Genomic DNA, 16,236 nt, shown 5'->3' on the forward strand with positions numbered 1-16,236 from the left:
GTAGGAGGATTTTCTTAATGCCAAAAGTAGATTAAGGCTTTTTTAAATGGTTCATTTCGTTGGTTTTTTTCCCCCCCCTCCATGAAAAGAGAAGTGTGTGTGGAACAATTTGTGCTTTCCTGTGAACCCAGCAGGGGAATGTGGGAGTTGGGTTTTTTGAACTCTTCATCTGAATGTCTCCAGTGCTGTCCGTGGATGGCACAACAGGAGCTGTGTACATACTGTATCTGTGTAAAATGCTGTATATTGCTGGAGGGAAGGCTGGCCTGCAGGCTGGAGCTGCTCGTAATCTGTATCATAATTGAAAGGGGCAGAGGTGTGACTTAAACAGATGATTATAAATGGAATAAATATTTATTGGGTGTTCTACTCTGTGAAGGAGACCATTGAAGCAGCTCTGCAGGCTGGTGCAGAGGTGACTTAATGCTGTTACAAATACGCTTCCTGAATAAACTCATTTGGATGGGTACTGGCTAGATGTGTTCTGTTCAGATCTCCATCAAATCTGGCAAAAACCAAATTCTTCCCTATTCAAAACAAACAACGGACAGCTCTACAAACTGCTGCCCTTTCCCCTTCGCTTTCGTGACTGTTTCCTTTTAGCCAGAGCTCTGCCAGGCCTGAGACTTCTCTCCAGGCTTTTAGCATCACCCAGAAGCCTCTGATTCCTTTTCATCCTTTCCCCTTGAGCTGTGTTTCCCTGACCCTGCTTTTACTCAGGGTGAGCTCCGTGCAGACACACAGTGGTAACTATTGCTCAGCTGACACTGCAGCTTTAGATTACAGCACCCAAACTGCCTCTGCCCCAAAGTGCCAGAGGCCAGAAACACCTCATGCACAGAGAGCAGCTGGAGGCAGGATGTGCTCTATGGGCTGCAGGCGGTGGGGGAGGCCCTCCTGCCTGGCCCAGGGAGCTGCTGTTCCCACTGGAACAGCAACCAGCAGATAACACATTTCTGTTGTGCAGCATAAGTAAAACTGTTGACCTGACCTACCATTTCAGCTGAAATACAATGTTCTTAAAGAACAAGCCCGTGTGTCATACCAGGGATAAAGAGTGAAGCAATAGGACAGAGTAGGGCAAAGACAGAAACAGCTGCAGCACAGAGGAATGGAGCAGTGGAGATGGGGGCTGCTCCCCCAACCCCCCCAGCATCCACCGCGCTCAGGAGCTCAGGGGAAACACGGAGCTTACCCAGCTCTTCCCAGGGAGATCCCACCCCCAGCGAGGCAGCAGGCAGGGCTGAGGTGGGCAGCAGCACTGGCAGTGGGCTGCGTTCCCAGCCAGACCCAAAGCACAGCGCCTGCCAGGGAAACCACAGCTCTCTGCCCACTCTCTGCGTCCCACGGACGGCCCTATGCACAAACAGCACCGTAAGAACCAAGCACGTGGTGTGCAGGACTCCCACCTTCTGTGCGTTGCCACCGATGCACCTCACTGCCCCTTCCTTTGCAGCAGAGAAAGGCCTCCACCTCCGCACCAACGCCTGGCTGCTGCTGCACGCCTGTGCCTCCATTCCCATCACGCATGCAGAGCTTTCTAAGCTCTATAGGACGAAAAGACTTGGTTACAATCAAACAGGTTGGAAATCACCCAGAGAAAGAGCAAGAGAAAGAGAGATGGTTTTATTCTAGTTGTAGAGTCCTTCATTATACAGAAACGACAGTTTATTTCATCCCATTAACAAGAGTGACAGTAGATCACGGACTGCAGCACAGCTACCACCAGCACCGAGACGTCCACCCACAGCTCTGGGGTAACACAGGAACCCAACTGCACACAGCAGAGAATCGAACAGTCGGCTCAAAAACTCAACACCGGGATGTGGTTCACTTCTCAGGGTGTGTGTGTGTGTGTATATATATATGTATATTGATATTCTTTCCCTACTCAAGCGTTTCCTAATATCCACATGGAAGCACAAAACGGCTTTAAACACCTGGACATATATAGATTTTCCATCTTTATATATATATATTTATAGATATTTATAACAGTAAAGATATGTTTCTCATTACTACAACTTCAACTCCTGGAAGCGGCTGGGAATCAATAACAGCTTTACTACAGTCACGGCCGATAGGTGTGTGTCACAAATACAAAGAGAACAAACCACGGGTGAGAGCTGAGTCAGAACACTCCGGGACAGAACAGCTAAGAGCAGGCAAAGAGTCTCGGAGGGAGCAGCACTACATGTCAAATGGTGGCTTGGGGCTCTCCGGGCGGGAGGGGCTGGCCTTACCCGGCCGGCTGGAAACAAAACAGGAGAAGGGGAAAGGAAGGGAGAGGGTGGAGAAGCAGTAAAACAGTGGTTAAAATACAGAAAGGAATCGGCGTCAGAACAATAGAGGAGCCACGAGAGAAAGTGAGGACGACCTGCACTGCAAAAAGATGAGCTAAGTGCGAATGAGCTGTGCCACGGGGGGCTCACTGCTGGCGGAGACACGACAGCCAGATGCACAGGGTGGTATACTTTTAATGCTGGAGCCTTTTGTTTCGTAGTACTTTTAATACACGTCACATGAAGAGTAGAAAACAAGCCTTAAGGGGATGAGTTGTGATAAGCAACAGTTACAAGTTCCCCAAACACGTACCATCCACATGCAAGAAAAGGCTACGGGAGAAGTCACCACAGTGCCCCCCCCCAAAAAAAAAAAACAACCACAGAAAGGTGTGCTTATCCAAAGCAGAAATAGCTTCAACAGAACATCACGCAGCAACTCCCTGAAAACATCGGGTTGTGTGTCTGCAGGGGGGAGCGGCAGCAGCTGTCCCCTCTCCCTGCTGGGTTGGGGCTGAGCCCAGTGTGATGGAGCACAGCCCCCCGGGAGCAGGGCTGCACCCACAGCACCCCCCGGGGCTCCTATGGGAGCTGAGCACCCCATCGAGCTCCCCCCCTCCTCACCTCCCTGCCTCGCTTTGATTGAAGGTAGATTGCACTGTTCCCAACATGAGGTTTTGCACCATGGAAGTCAAACTAATACACAGGACGTTTAATCTGTTCCTAAGAAGCAAGAACGCTGTCAAGACGTGATGCTCTAAGTCACGCTCGTATCTTCTTAACTACAAGGAAGTCGCTACAGCTCAGTCCTAGGTGGTGCTACAGCTAGGTGATGCAGGCAGGGCACTGATCCAGGCCAGACAGGCGGATGAGAACGGGACGGACAGCCAACGTTCGGGCTTAGGGACGTCCCTGGGGCTGCCCTCTCCATGCAGCCTGCGCTTCTGGGATCCGTGCCACTGAATGGAGGCTACGCTACGCTCACAAAGCAACACGGGACGCACGAGTGGAGACGAAGAGCTCGGTCACTAGGCTTAGTGCTGCACGACACAGCGGGAAGGGGTGGGGGGAGGCAGGTGTGGGATGGATGAGGAGTGACTGTGGCTGTGGAGGGGAGGTGGGATGGGGAAGCCGCCAGCACGGCGCTCGTCGCCAGCTGTCTGCAGCCTCGGGTTATAAATCTAAGAGGGACGGTTCAGCCGGTCGGATTATGGTAGGTCGAGTAGGTGAGGCAGGGCCCCTTCTGCTGTGAAAAAGCAGGAAACAAACAAACAAACAAAAAAACAAGAGAACACACACCGTGGTTAGCACAGCAATCGCAGTCACAATCAAGCATGCTTCTCCACCTCGCCTGAGCAGCAAGAGAAAAAAATCGAGGCACAAAGCACCAGAAGGGCACAGCTCCATCAGGAGATGCGGGAGTCTGCACGAGGCCCAGCCCTGGGCTATCTGCACAGCACGGATCACCACCGGGCAATCTGCTGGACGTACAGCTTTGCTGTATTTGTTCATCCAATGCAGACTCAGTGCCAGCGGGGATGCTGCCTCTGGAATGAGAGTTGAGAAGCATGGCCAACAGAGAGCTCCTGTACCAAGCACATGACATCACACAGCATGGATGGGCCCCTGAGATGCGCTGGCTGGGAGGAGCACCATCCCCTGCCCTTGGGGCTATGAGCCTGAGTCCCCCCTGCCATACAGGACACTGAGCTGCTTTCCTCCTAGGGCTCGGCAAACGCAACTGCTGCTGACTGCATTAAGGCTTCAGCCATCGCTATCGTTTCAGATAACAGCTGATACTTCAGTTAGGTCTATGGGCAGCAATTTAAGCACAGAGAGGACAAGTTCATGTTCGAGGACCTCCTTCATGTAAGGGACTGTGGGGACAGCAGGGAGCAGCACAAAGTACAAAGCAACCCCTCTGCTCTCACCCCCCATTTCAGTGCTCCCTGCAGCGTCAGCGTGGTGATGATGTAACATAATGATAATTAAATTGTTCACTACCAACCCAGAGTGGTTTTACAATCCAAGCTGCCTGGGAGGCAGAGAGCAAAGCAAACAGGATGGGGGTAAATAAAGAGGAAGCATCTGCACTGATCAAACAGAACCAGGTGTCACTAAATTAACGCCCGAACACTTCCACACTAACAAGCTTCAGTTTGGATTACAGGGAATCAATGGAGTGCTGGAAATGAGGGTGCTCCCAGTACAAGAGGAGCTCGGGGGGAGGGCGGGAGAGAGGGAGAGGAGGAGATCTGCACTGCTATGCTGACGTAGTGGAGATGTGCTTTGCACTGACAGCAAACCTATAATCACATTGGTACCAGAAGAGCCACTGTCCTATGAACTGGGGCACGCTGCCTCACCTCAGGGAGTGAATCAGCACAGTGCTATGGCTCTGCTTATTAAACCCCTGCAGTTCATTGCTCTCTATTGATTCAGCCCAGATCTCAAAACAATTAAAAGCCCTCGCTCCTTGCCGAGGGTAATGATACCTTAGAAAAAACAGAACACAAGCCTTCAGACAGTAAACCATTTGGAAATGTTATTTCCTTGATTGAGAACATCAATGGGGACTGCAAGACCCCATCATCAGCGCGGCACTTGGGTTGCTTTTCATGTAAAGGAAATCATGATGGGATTGAGCAAACGTAGAAACTATGGGCATCTCGGGTGGGGGCTGAAATATTCATCTCCTAGAAGCAAAACGTGCAGTGAGTTACAGCTGGGGAATCCGTGACCATGGGCTTCATGGCACACAGGATTTGTACACCATCCCCAGAGGTGCTCACAGTTGGTATGGTCACATCTACACCACCTGGTGGCTCACATTCACATGGGAATGGCAGACTGTTGGATTTGATACTTGGCAGAGCCGGGCTCAGGCTTTAGCAAGATGCTGCCGTGCTGCCCTGCATCTCAGCAGGCACTTCTGGAAACGCTTGCAGGGCGTTCTGCACACCAGGACTTTGGTCTGGTTGTCCTGAAGCCATGGGACACAGTGTGCTGGCAAGGGAAGCCACCAGACCCTGCCATAACAAACAGGGCTGAAAGGAGCATCAGCATTGCTCAGGTGGACACACAGTCTTCTATGGTTCTATCTGCCTTGTAAGGTTAGAGACATTGAGAACTATTTCCTAGGACAAAAAAGTTCTCTCTCCATAACCATTTACCCCTGCAATGCTCTTTCAGTCTGTCTCTGTTGCTAGCCAAGCCCTCTCACAACACTGAAAAGCCAATCTCCTCTGTCAGAATGAGGAGCAAAGCTTTGCTGGCTGGGAAGCTCAAAGCAGCCCCCAGTATGAGCGAAGGCAGAGCCTGGCAGCAGCCCCAGCACCGCTCACTTGTCACATTCCTTATCTAACCAGCAAGTTCATTAGGAGTTCTGCTGCTGATAACCTATCAGAGATGGTGAAACACTGCATTTATTCACTTGGGCTACCGAGGACTGCTATCAGGTTTGGGGTGCTTTTTATTTCCTTGGTGCTCTTGGTGTCAGATTAAGAACGGAATGCCCCATGACAGTGAGTCCCACTGACGGCTGCAGACACCAGAAAGCCTCTCTGCATTTACTATGACGCACGTTTCTCAGGCTGCCAGGATGCCTGCAGCAGGCAGAGCATTGGAGGAAGCTGCTGGCTGCTCCAGCACCTCTGCAGTACGTCATCCATGGGGAGGGCTGACAGATGACGTCCTTAAAGAACACATCAACCAGCGAACAATCACTGCACTGGAGTGATGTGAGGCAGCACCTCTCTGCTTCAGCTGCTTACATGCAGCACTGACACCACCTACTGCAGATGAAGGCTAGCTGGGAGCTCTCCTCACCTGACACAGGGACTGCAACTTGTGCTATTCCTATTAAGACAGGACTGTGGCATATGCTCCCCCAGCCAGCACCAAGGAAAGCTGGAGGAGCTGCTGCTGTTCCATTCCTCTCAGAGTCAGACCTTTCACTTCTAGAAACAGAGAAACTGGGAAGGAGCCCCAGACAGCCACACCTGCCCTGTTCTGCCCCTCTGCCTCTTTGCTAGTTAGGGTGAGCGGTTTGTAGGGGAAAAAATTGAGAGCATTTGCTACATCTGCCTCTTCAAACTCCATCATTACACCACTGAGGGGACAAGGAAGAACTGGCCCTTGAATATAAGGCAGCACAATGGACATGAGGCTGGCCCAAGAGCCTGCTACATTACAGTACAATGCTGCAAAATGCAGGGATAGGAGAGGGAAGCAGGCAGGAACCCAGGCAGAGGTTCAGGGAGAATACAGATCACAAAACCCTTCCTCTTGCAAGGGCAGGGAGGGAAGGCAGACTGAACAGAGGCAGAAGAGTAACAAGAGGTAGAGGGTCAAGTGGAGAACGAACAAAGGGAGTCTGCTTCTAATTGTGATTATGGGACAGAAGCATAACAGGGAACGTTCAGTGTCAGAGTTATCCCATACCCAGACAGGGAAGTCCTGCTGTTAATGACCCAAATACCTCCTGTCTTCCACAAGCACACTGAGGAAGGGAGCACTTCTCCAGTGAGACATTAAAATGTAAGCAGAGGAGTCTGAACTGACAGCTCCCCAGGTCTGTACCTCTATCCTAACAGAGCTGACAAACAGGATCAAAACAGAATTCATTCAGTTCATCTCCCACTCAGCGTGGATATAAGCCAAATGAAAGACACACCGTTTAGACCACGTTGTCAGAGCTCATTCCTCCATCCCATCCCTTCTACCTGAGGGCGGAGAAAGGATCCTCCAGTAACCACAAGTCAGGTACTGGGGCTTTCCCAGCTCCTGCAGCTCAAGCAGCCGCTCCATCTCTGATCAGCCAGCCTTTCTGTTCTAGACTCCTCCCTTCATAAGATCCTGGCAGAGGTGATTCACTGGACAAGGGACTCTGACTAACACAAGGACGAGGCAGCAGAGGTAAGCTGCAGAGCAGAGTGATGGAGGATGGGGACACAGTGACTCATGCATCGCAGGGAGAGTGCAAAACGTACCGTGGCTGCCAGTCCTCAGGGGTCACTGATAGTGATTCTGAAAGACAACATGAAATCAACATGGCAGTTCAGACAGTTCAAGGCAGAGGCCAAACAGACTGTCAGGAAGGTGGAACAGACAGACATGCGCTTGCACGGAGCCACATTCGCATGCCCCCCCCTCCCAGAACACCACACAAGTGTGCACTGCTGGGTAGGGCTGCACTCGGCCATGCAGGACTTCACATCCACTCGCAGCCTCATCACACGCACACCCAAAACCCTGCCGTGCACAGGGGTGTGTGCAGAGCCATTTATGTACCCACACACCACCAGTTGCTGCTCATCCTCCCACCCAGCTGGATACACAGGTCTATTGGCACATCCAGACCGAGACCCCGAGCACACTCACACCTGCTCAGCCAGGTCTCCGCACCAGCTGCCTGGGCACACGTGGGGTGACCTGGCTCTCACTGAGGCTTCACACCTTCTGACCATCTCCTGACCGTATATTGAGTGTCAGAGTTGAACAGAGAGCTCAGGAAAGCGGGAGGTGCCGTGGTGCACTGAGCACTGCCCAGAAGGCAAAGACATTTAAAAGGTCACTAATCATGAGATCATTACTTTGACCTCCTGAATAACTCAGGTCTAAAAACACAGAAGTTACGCTTACAGCGATGCTGACTGCTTGCATCATTTTTCCATAGGCTTACCAAAAAGCAGAGAACCCATCACTGCGTTCAGCACGTTTTTCCAGTTGTTAAGTTATCCTCATTTCAACTTCCTTTTTTCTCCCTTGAATTTGCCTAAACTCTTTCACCTACAGTTTTTGCCAAACCGTTTTAAAATGAAGAGACCAAGTACCTGGAAGAGTGTCTTTACAGTTTCCTTTTCCAGACAAACTCCTCAACAGCCCCAGTGGGCATCCAGCCCAAACGCAGCCCTTCGCTGCACAGAGACAGGACCTGCCATTATCTGCAGCTCCCAAGGGAGCGTGTTTGGTATCGTGGACGTCTGCAGCAGACTGAATAAATGCTATGTACAGAGGTATGGTGGAAAAAATCAGCCTTAATTGTACTTAATTACATGCAGGAGAACCTTCCTATGAAAGAAAATGGACCATGTGGTGTTTGTATCTGAAAGCATGTCTTTAAGTTCATCATCCACAACGTCAGAGGTGTCCATAAATAGAGGCACAAGCACACAGCTGAACGTCTACATAGGCATCACATGCACATAGCATACACCCAGCCACCACCACGCACCTCCAGCTCCCAGGGCACAGCCCACTCATGCCACCTACACGAGCTCTTTTCACACACACACACCAAGTAGTGGAGCCCAGTTAGCAAGGAAGAAGATGGGTATTAAAAAAGCAACAGTGGAGATGGCATTCGTTCACCCATGGCAGAAGGACCCGAGTCCAAGTGCTAGCAGGGAACATTCTTATTCTATATACAGGAGAAGAAGAGAAAGAGTCCCTTGTCATTGGAAATTCTCCGTTCATCAGTGAACTCAAATGACAAGCTGGTATCAGGATCCGGAGGAGTCTATGAACGACTGGAAGAATCAGAGAGGGGGGTCAGAGAATGAGCATGAGAACTTCTTCACTTCACAACTTCAGGAACTAACTTTCTCAACTCCAGATCAGGGCAGTCTGTAGCATGCAATCCAGCCCTCCTTCTACACCAAGGGGTTGCTAAGCATCAAACACTTTCTTCTGCCACTCCTGTGCAGTTCCCCACGTTCCCTTAACCTCTTCTATTTCACACATGAGGCAGAAAAGCCATTAAGGTAAGCTATGACAGATTTCATTAAAAAAAAAACCAACAGAATGCCAATTCATTCCAGCCATTTAGGGGATCCTATTGTGACCGGGTATATAGAATATTTTTCATGAGTGAAGAAATGAAACTGTGAAAGTAGAAAGATGGAGACGGAACACAACGTAAATATACTAAAAACAAGTCCACAAAACAGAAGTATATGGAGAAGCAGGGTCACAAAGAAGCAAGAGCCAAAAATCCACAGCAAAAGCATGCTGACATCCACAGGTGCCACCTGCAGGACTGCAGTCCCCGGGGCAGTACTGAGGCACAACTGGGCAGGTTATGGAGGGCACGTGCTGAAAACTGGGGCAGAGGCACCAAGAAAGTAAAACTATCTGCACACACCCAAGTCAGGAACAGATTTCTCTCTTTGGATTCATCCACTTCTGGGCTGGAGGCAGCCTGAGAATACCCCCCTTCCAAACAGGCAGTGCCAGGTAAGAGCTGGGGCACTACAACCCGAGGGAAGTGTTCCCACAGGTGTCACTGAGTGGGGGTTATGGTTATATCCATTCTTTATGCTGCAATTGCTTTCTCTTCCTCACAGGGAGATAAAGTACCAACCATGTGCATTCCTGGTCCCAAATTGCTTCCCTAGCGCTCTTCAGGACCAAGTGCATAGCCACCCAGGGGATAACCCCTTATTACTACATGGAAGGGTGCATGAAGTGACTGAACGGGACAGGAGTTACATTTCCTAACAGGAAAGCAAAGCTGTGTCACCTGAGCCCTTCAGGCTGGAAAACATTCAAGTTGACTGCAGAAACAACAAAAACATCTACAAAAAGTGCTTCCCTGCCAGTGCTATCACGGTATCCACCTAACAAAAAAGCATCTAAATAGCCCAGATGAAGGTCCTCCCTAACTTCACCTTGAGAAAACTGCCAGGAGAAGGGCAGCTGCAGCCTTTGGGGAATTCAATACAGAGGGGAACTGCCTTGAGAGGGATGCTGTCACTCTAGTCCTGTGATTTCCTGGTGACCCCCTACTACTTGCAAGCAGAAGAACTACCATTGTTTTATTAAAGCTCTCATGTACCAGGTCCTCTTCCCCCAACCCATGCATGGAGTCTGGTTCGGAGAGGAGGCTGCCCTTCTGTTCTCAAGAGCTGCCTTTACATTGCATCATCTATACGATACCTCAGTGGCCAATGATGCTCATGCCTACGGATCAAATTCAGACAGCCCAAGACTGAACCCAAACCAAGCATTCCAAATGATTTGTATAGTCCAGGCAGAATAGGTACTGTCGGAACTGCTACCCAAATTCTGGACACGCCCCGCCTGCCTGGATCCGCACTTCAGGACTTACCTGGGAACACCAGGAGGAGCACGATTAGGTCGAGAAGGAACCTGAGGTGGGGGCCCAAAGGGATCAGGAGAGGCACCTGGCCTGGAGGGCACAGGGGGGGCACCACCCAGCGCTGACCCACCAGCAGGAGGTGGCCCAGGAGCCGGGCCTCGAGAGCCAGGCCTGGCGGGGGGCACAGCGGGAGCTCTCCTTTGCGGCGTGGGGCTGGACGTAGGAGACCTGACAAACAAACAGAGACATTCAACTGCAACAACAGGCCTGGGATTCCTCCCCATCACTATCACCACACGCTGCCTTTAGCGTTCCTTCTTTAGTTCCGTATCGCTTCAAGCACAACTCTTGGCTTCCGAGAGCTGCGTCAGGTTTCAGATTGCCTTCAAAGCTACTTCAGGCCCCATCTAACCTAAGAATCATATCTAAGAGTCTGCTTCCACATCTTCCGTAAAGACACAGCAGCCCTAGGCAGCTTTCAAGGCGTGGAAGCCTCCCCACACAGATACCCACAACTCTCCATCCACAGGCAGAAGAGGGGAAGAGAAGCCCCTCTGTGTCAGTGGGAGGCCCCAGCTAGCCCTAAGAGGCATCGGGCAGGTCTGCGGGGCTCTCCCCCTGAGCCTCTGGTACCTGCGTCCAGACGGTACGCTCTGCACCTGCAGCCAAGAGTCGTCCACCGGTGGGGGCATTGGGGTGCTGATGGTGCTGGTGTTGATGTCCCCGATGATGTTGAGGGCCTCTTTCAGGGCATGGTACATGCGCAGCATTTCGTCACGCCGCTGGGCCTGCTCTGCTGATTCCTCCATCAGCGTATTCTGGTCGCCACACGAGTACAGGTTTGCTAGCAGCTCCGAATGGATGAAGTCCTTCGTCTGCCAAGGAACACAACAGAGGGAATCAGTTGCCAGCACCTTCTAGAATACTCCATTCCACCCCCAGCCCAAACCTCCTTTCAAGCTGCCCTCAGGTTTCTGCCCCCTCCCTGCTCTTCCCCATCTCTACGGCTCTCCATCTCTACCGGTCAGGGTGATAAGTACATTGTTTATCATGAGGTGCATGATTGTCTTCGGCATGAGGTCTCTGATGGTTTTGTTGACAATTGCCATGTAGGAATCCACCAGATTCCTGATCGTTTCCACTTGTCTCTCCAGCTGAGGATCCATGGAGTGCATGAAACTGTCCGACCCATTCTCCTCCGCTTCACTGGCCTGCAGAGAAAGGCAGAAGCAAAACAGTTCTTCAAACATCACACAAAATTAGTCCTTCCATGACAGCTCAGTAAAGAAAAGGGGGAGAACATGCAGGAAGAGCATGCAAGGAAACTTAAACTGTTTAAAAGATGCTCTTTTAGTAGGAATTAGCCCCATGAAAGGTGAAAGGCAACAACTCCCAACCAATGTCTGCAGGCCATGACTCCAGTCAATACCCAAAGCTATATTTTTGACTTCTGGCATTTACAGCCTCATGGGAGGTTCTTCATTTGAGCTCTACTTTGCACACCCAGATTCATTTCAGACATGAGAATCACTCACCATAAATTAAGGCTCTCCTACACACTGCATCCTTATCATTACACAACTGAGGAAACAGATACGGGGAGGTGAGATGACTGCAAGTGGGCAGAATAACCTAGAAAACCTTCCAGAACATTAACTGAAAATCCTGCATCACAACTGCTATCTTTTCTCCTGCACAAAGCAGAAGGTTCCTGTCCCCTCTGCCTGAAATGCACTGTTTGGATTTCTTTAAGGAAAAGCCAGGAACAATTGCCAGGGTTCACCCATTGGAGATCAATTTCAAAGCAATGGACCATGAAAGCCTTTGCTGTAATGAGCACTGAGAAAGGCAAAGAAACCCGATTTTAAGGAAAAAAAACTTTTCTTTAAACCATCCCAGTGACAGATTTGCAGTACTGCAGGAAATTGGTGATCTGCTTTCGCTTTGGGGAACAAAAGATACCAGAAAGAGCAAATTCCTTTGTCCATCTGAGCTTTTCCAAGGAAGATGATGGAAGGCCTTAGTGAGAAATGTAAGCTAAAGGGAGTGGAAGTCAAGCAGGACAACTCAGGAAAAAAAAAAAAACAAGTGAGTGTCAAAAGAACAAAAATAGGTTTCCAACAAGATCCAGAAATCACATTAAAAAAAGGATAAAGAAAAAAAAAAAAAGGAAAACTCAGATCAAGAACAGAAACAAACAGCAGCATCCAACAGAAGGCACAAAGAGGGGAGAAACAAATGTCTCCTGGAGAACAAAAAAAGAGGTATATACAGTGGGAGCCCCAGGAGGCAACACAGGGAGGGTCAGACTTACTTTGTCCTTGTCCTGGCAGGTCAGTTTGAGCACACATGAAAAAAATTAAAACAAAAAAAGGGACAAAAATGAAAAAAGATTTTTAGCTGGTCTTAGAATTTGGAGAAGATGTTAAAATAGCACCGAGTAGACAGAAAATCAATCCCACTAACAATGGATTAATACTTAAGTTACTTTGGAAGAGGAACGATGCAATTGCTTAGCTAAACTGGAAACCAGAATGGGATGCTCTGCAAAGGAAATTGTGTTATTAGCAATAAAGGGCAATTAACACTTACCTACAGTGGTTCCTTGTTACCCCCTACACTGGGTTTTGAAACAGTCAAACTAGGGACCAGTGCTGCTTTGTCACGCCACTCCATTTGCACACCAATAGGTGGCACATGTCCTTTATGAATGAGTGTGTCAGAGCCCCAGCCTGGTTCAGAGCCGGTTTGAAGTGGTGTCACTGCTAAAGCCCACAGTCCCTGACCTTCCTTTTTAAAATGCCACATCAGATTGTCAGGAAACACATTTTGGCAGAAACACAGTCCATCTTCAAGTGTAACAGGAAAGATGAATGCAAGAAGTCTATTAGGAGCAGCAGATACAACCAGATAAGCAATTATCACTTTTTAAATGGAAGAACTATTTATAGCAGCTTCCTCTCACAGAAACAGGAAAAACCTGGAACGGGAACTTACAGCACAGTTCTCTAAATCACTTATAAAGCAGAGCAGAATGCTGACAACAGTGCTGCAGGATGAGGTTAAGGGAAGAGGAACAGGGAAAACTCCCTTACTGGGAGGGGAAAGGAATGGGATAACAACGACAGAAAAGCTGGGAAGCTCCTTACAATGTTGTACAGTGAATGATACTGAGAATCAATGGTGCCTGGGCTGAGCACATACCACTTAGCAGCCAGGCAGTCAAAGACCCTTAATACTGGGGATTTATTGCCCGTAGAACATAAGAGGTAAGAGGGTTTCTCAAGGCAGCCTTTGCCTGCTTTACCACCCCCTTGGAGGATGCCAATTAGACCCCCCAGGCTTCCTTAAAGGAAGCACCAGAACAGCAAAACCCCTAAGATTTGCTCCTGATGCGGCTGTAACTCACCCCAACGCGTTCTGGGTAGACGCCTGCACGAAGGAAGGAAGCCTTCCAGCTATCCACCTCCTCCTGGGTCTCACAGGCCAGCTCCAGCTGTCGGTAGTCCTTGTAAACATTCCTGAGAAGACAAACATTTCACTCATACCCATTGCAAAACAGGCAGCTGCACATATCTGACAAATGGATTGGATGACCAGGGGGTCTTCTCGTGGTTTTAAGGCAGATACACTCAGCTTCCTGCTAACACCCTCACAATGTCTTTGCAGAGGGAGAAGGAAAACCTTTTACGAGCAAGCCTGAGTCCCTGTCAGTTACACCTTCAAGCCTCCAGCTCTACCCTAAAAGCTAGGATGTCAACAGGGACTGAAAGATTACCTTCTCAATTCTGCTCACTGTTGGACTTCTTCAGTCAACCTGAGTCCCCCTTTCTGCTGTGAATGTGCCTATTCACACACTAACAACTCCCATGTTTGATAATAGATTTGTACTCCAACTTCTCTTGGACAGTTCCCCATTCCTCTTTAAGAGTTCTCTATCCTCCCCAACAATTATCCTTAAAGGACAGCTATCTGAGGCGGGTGCAGGCCTCTCAAAGCACTCATCTCTAATCCTCTTCACTAAGATTGTATAAATCCTGCCCCTAGCTTCAACAGCTCGGTGCACTGAAGTGTCAGTATACCTCTGTTCAGTGTTGAAGAGGGCAAAAATGTGCTTGCTGGACATGAACCCCTTCTCAACATCTCGCAGTTTCAGGTTGTCCACCGGCAGCATGTACTTCTTCTCCTTCTCCTGAAAAGCAGATCAATAACAATAGCAAGTCACTCACTGCTCCAGTAAAGGCCCTACTCAGTGAGGATGGAGGAGTCTGCCAGCAGTGCAGCCCTTATGGCACCAGGGGCACTGGGAGGCACTCCCAAACCAGGCTGGGCACAGCACGCAAGCCTTCCTGCCCCACAGACTTCAATTCACCTCTTTAAGCTGATTTTCATTTCATTTTGTCACTGTCCTACACTCCAAAAGGATTTGCAGTAACCAATAACATTTTATTTAAGGACAATAGGCATCAAAAGATCAAGAGCAGGTCTGGTTACAATACAGGATACTGTAGGACTACTTGAATGCTTCCTGGGTTGAAAAGAAGTCAAATAATTGCACTCAATGAGAATCCCATGCAGTAAATAATTGGAAGCTCAAGCAGTATGAGCACTTTGCTACTTGGCAAGTGTCAGAAGCCACAGTCTAAAGTTGCAGTGACTGCTTGGAGGGCCCCCATTAACACCACCAGTGACCTTCCAAGCACAGTTCCTATGAGGTATCTCCAGCTAAAAGCAGAACAAGGCATCCACCAAACCAACCCAACAGCTTTGGCCCCAGGTATCATCCTTTTAAGAAAGAAACTCCACCTTAGCTTCTGAACTAAGCACCAAAGCTAAGTCAGAAATCATTACCCCTGCTTAGTTTCAAATCTGGTTCTACAGCAAATTAGCAGGTGTGAATTTGGTCTCAGGTCCCCATTTTGAACCTTTTCCAGCTGGATATTATACACCAAAACAACAAGAGAGGGAGCCATCACACTGGTCTCCAAGAGGCAGAAGACAGCTATTACAAGACCAGGCAGAAAGAGCACGCTTGTGTATGCAAGCATCCAAGTGTAACTGCTTTCTTGTGACCACCTCTGTCTGTAGACCTTCATTAATTAGAAAAAAATTACTTTAATGCAAAGTGAGAGCAAAAAGCAAGATGGTCAGTGAGCAGAGATCCCAAGTACTTATGTAGAGGAGAGGGGCAGGGCAGAGCAGCAGATCTGCTCAGCTCAGTCACCCACGGGAGAGCAAGACCAGCCCAACGTCCTCCCAGGTTTCAGTTAAATCAGCTCAAGTTTAAGGACACGAGGCATTACACAGCATAGCGAAGTCCCAGAGATGAAACTACATCAGCTAATTGCTAGATCTATGCAACGACAAGCTCCTTAGAAGTGGCATCCAGAAAACAGAAGAGAGCACTTGGGAAGCTGCCAAACTCTGTGTTCTCATCCCCAAAAAGATAGTGGGCTTTAAAGCAAGAAAGCTCTCCCAAGCAAGCTGTCCTGGCATACAAACATTGCCAGGCTAGGTTCGAGATAGGCAAGCACTTTTGTGATGAGATGTCACAGCCTGGTGTCAGCCAGGCGCTGCTCTCAGCCACACACACCACTCTGGGCTCTGTGAGCCACAAACAGCTTCCAGCTTCCTTGCTGCTTCCAGCTATGACTGCACGGGGTCAGGTTGAACTAGTGACCCAGCAGCGAGGCGCACAACTGCTATCTCTCCAGGCAAGGCAGCCCATCCCTACGTCTACCAGAGAGCCTCGGAGGCAGGAAAACCCTGATGGGAAAGTTGTCTGAGAAAAATCATTCTGTGGTGTCAGAACCACAACGTTCCGTGGAAATTCAGCAGTAAGGTCATTCTTCA

General features: G+C 49.4%; 1 protein-coding gene across 21 annotated transcripts in view; it reads right to left on the reverse strand.

The window, feature by feature from the left end:
- Positions 1-232: 232 nt before the first annotated feature.
- The window catches only part of DNM1 (dynamin 1), a 60,943-nt gene continuing 44,939 nt past the window's right edge, over positions 233-16,236 (reverse strand). For 4 of the 21 annotated variants that reach the window (XM_015279549.4, XM_015279547.4, XM_003642258.6 and 1 more), the window contains 7 exons: positions 14,466-14,575; positions 13,793-13,904; positions 12,698-12,709; positions 11,424-11,594; positions 11,017-11,258; positions 10,393-10,611; positions 1,608-3,528 (listed from right to left, as the gene is read on the reverse strand). In XM_015279549.4, the coding sequence (XP_015135035.1) occupies positions 3,456-3,528; positions 10,393-10,611; positions 11,017-11,258; positions 11,424-11,594; positions 12,698-12,709; positions 13,793-13,904; positions 14,466-14,575 (939 nt within the window). In that variant the 3' untranslated portion in view covers positions 1,608-3,455. Of the gene's footprint in view, positions 1,548-1,607; positions 3,529-7,273; positions 8,813-10,392; positions 10,612-11,016; positions 11,259-11,423; positions 11,595-12,697; positions 12,710-13,792; positions 13,905-14,465; positions 14,576-16,236 lie in introns of those variants that run through there. The other 17 variants (XM_015279552.4, XM_015279550.4, XM_015279548.4 and 14 more) reach the window with 15 other exon arrangements.

This window comes from Gallus gallus, chromosome 17, assembly GCF_016699485.2.
Source record: "Gallus gallus isolate bGalGal1 chromosome 17, bGalGal1.mat.broiler.GRCg7b, whole genome shotgun sequence".
In the NCBI taxonomy this organism is placed as follows: Eukaryota; Metazoa; Chordata; class Aves; order Galliformes; family Phasianidae; genus Gallus; species Gallus gallus.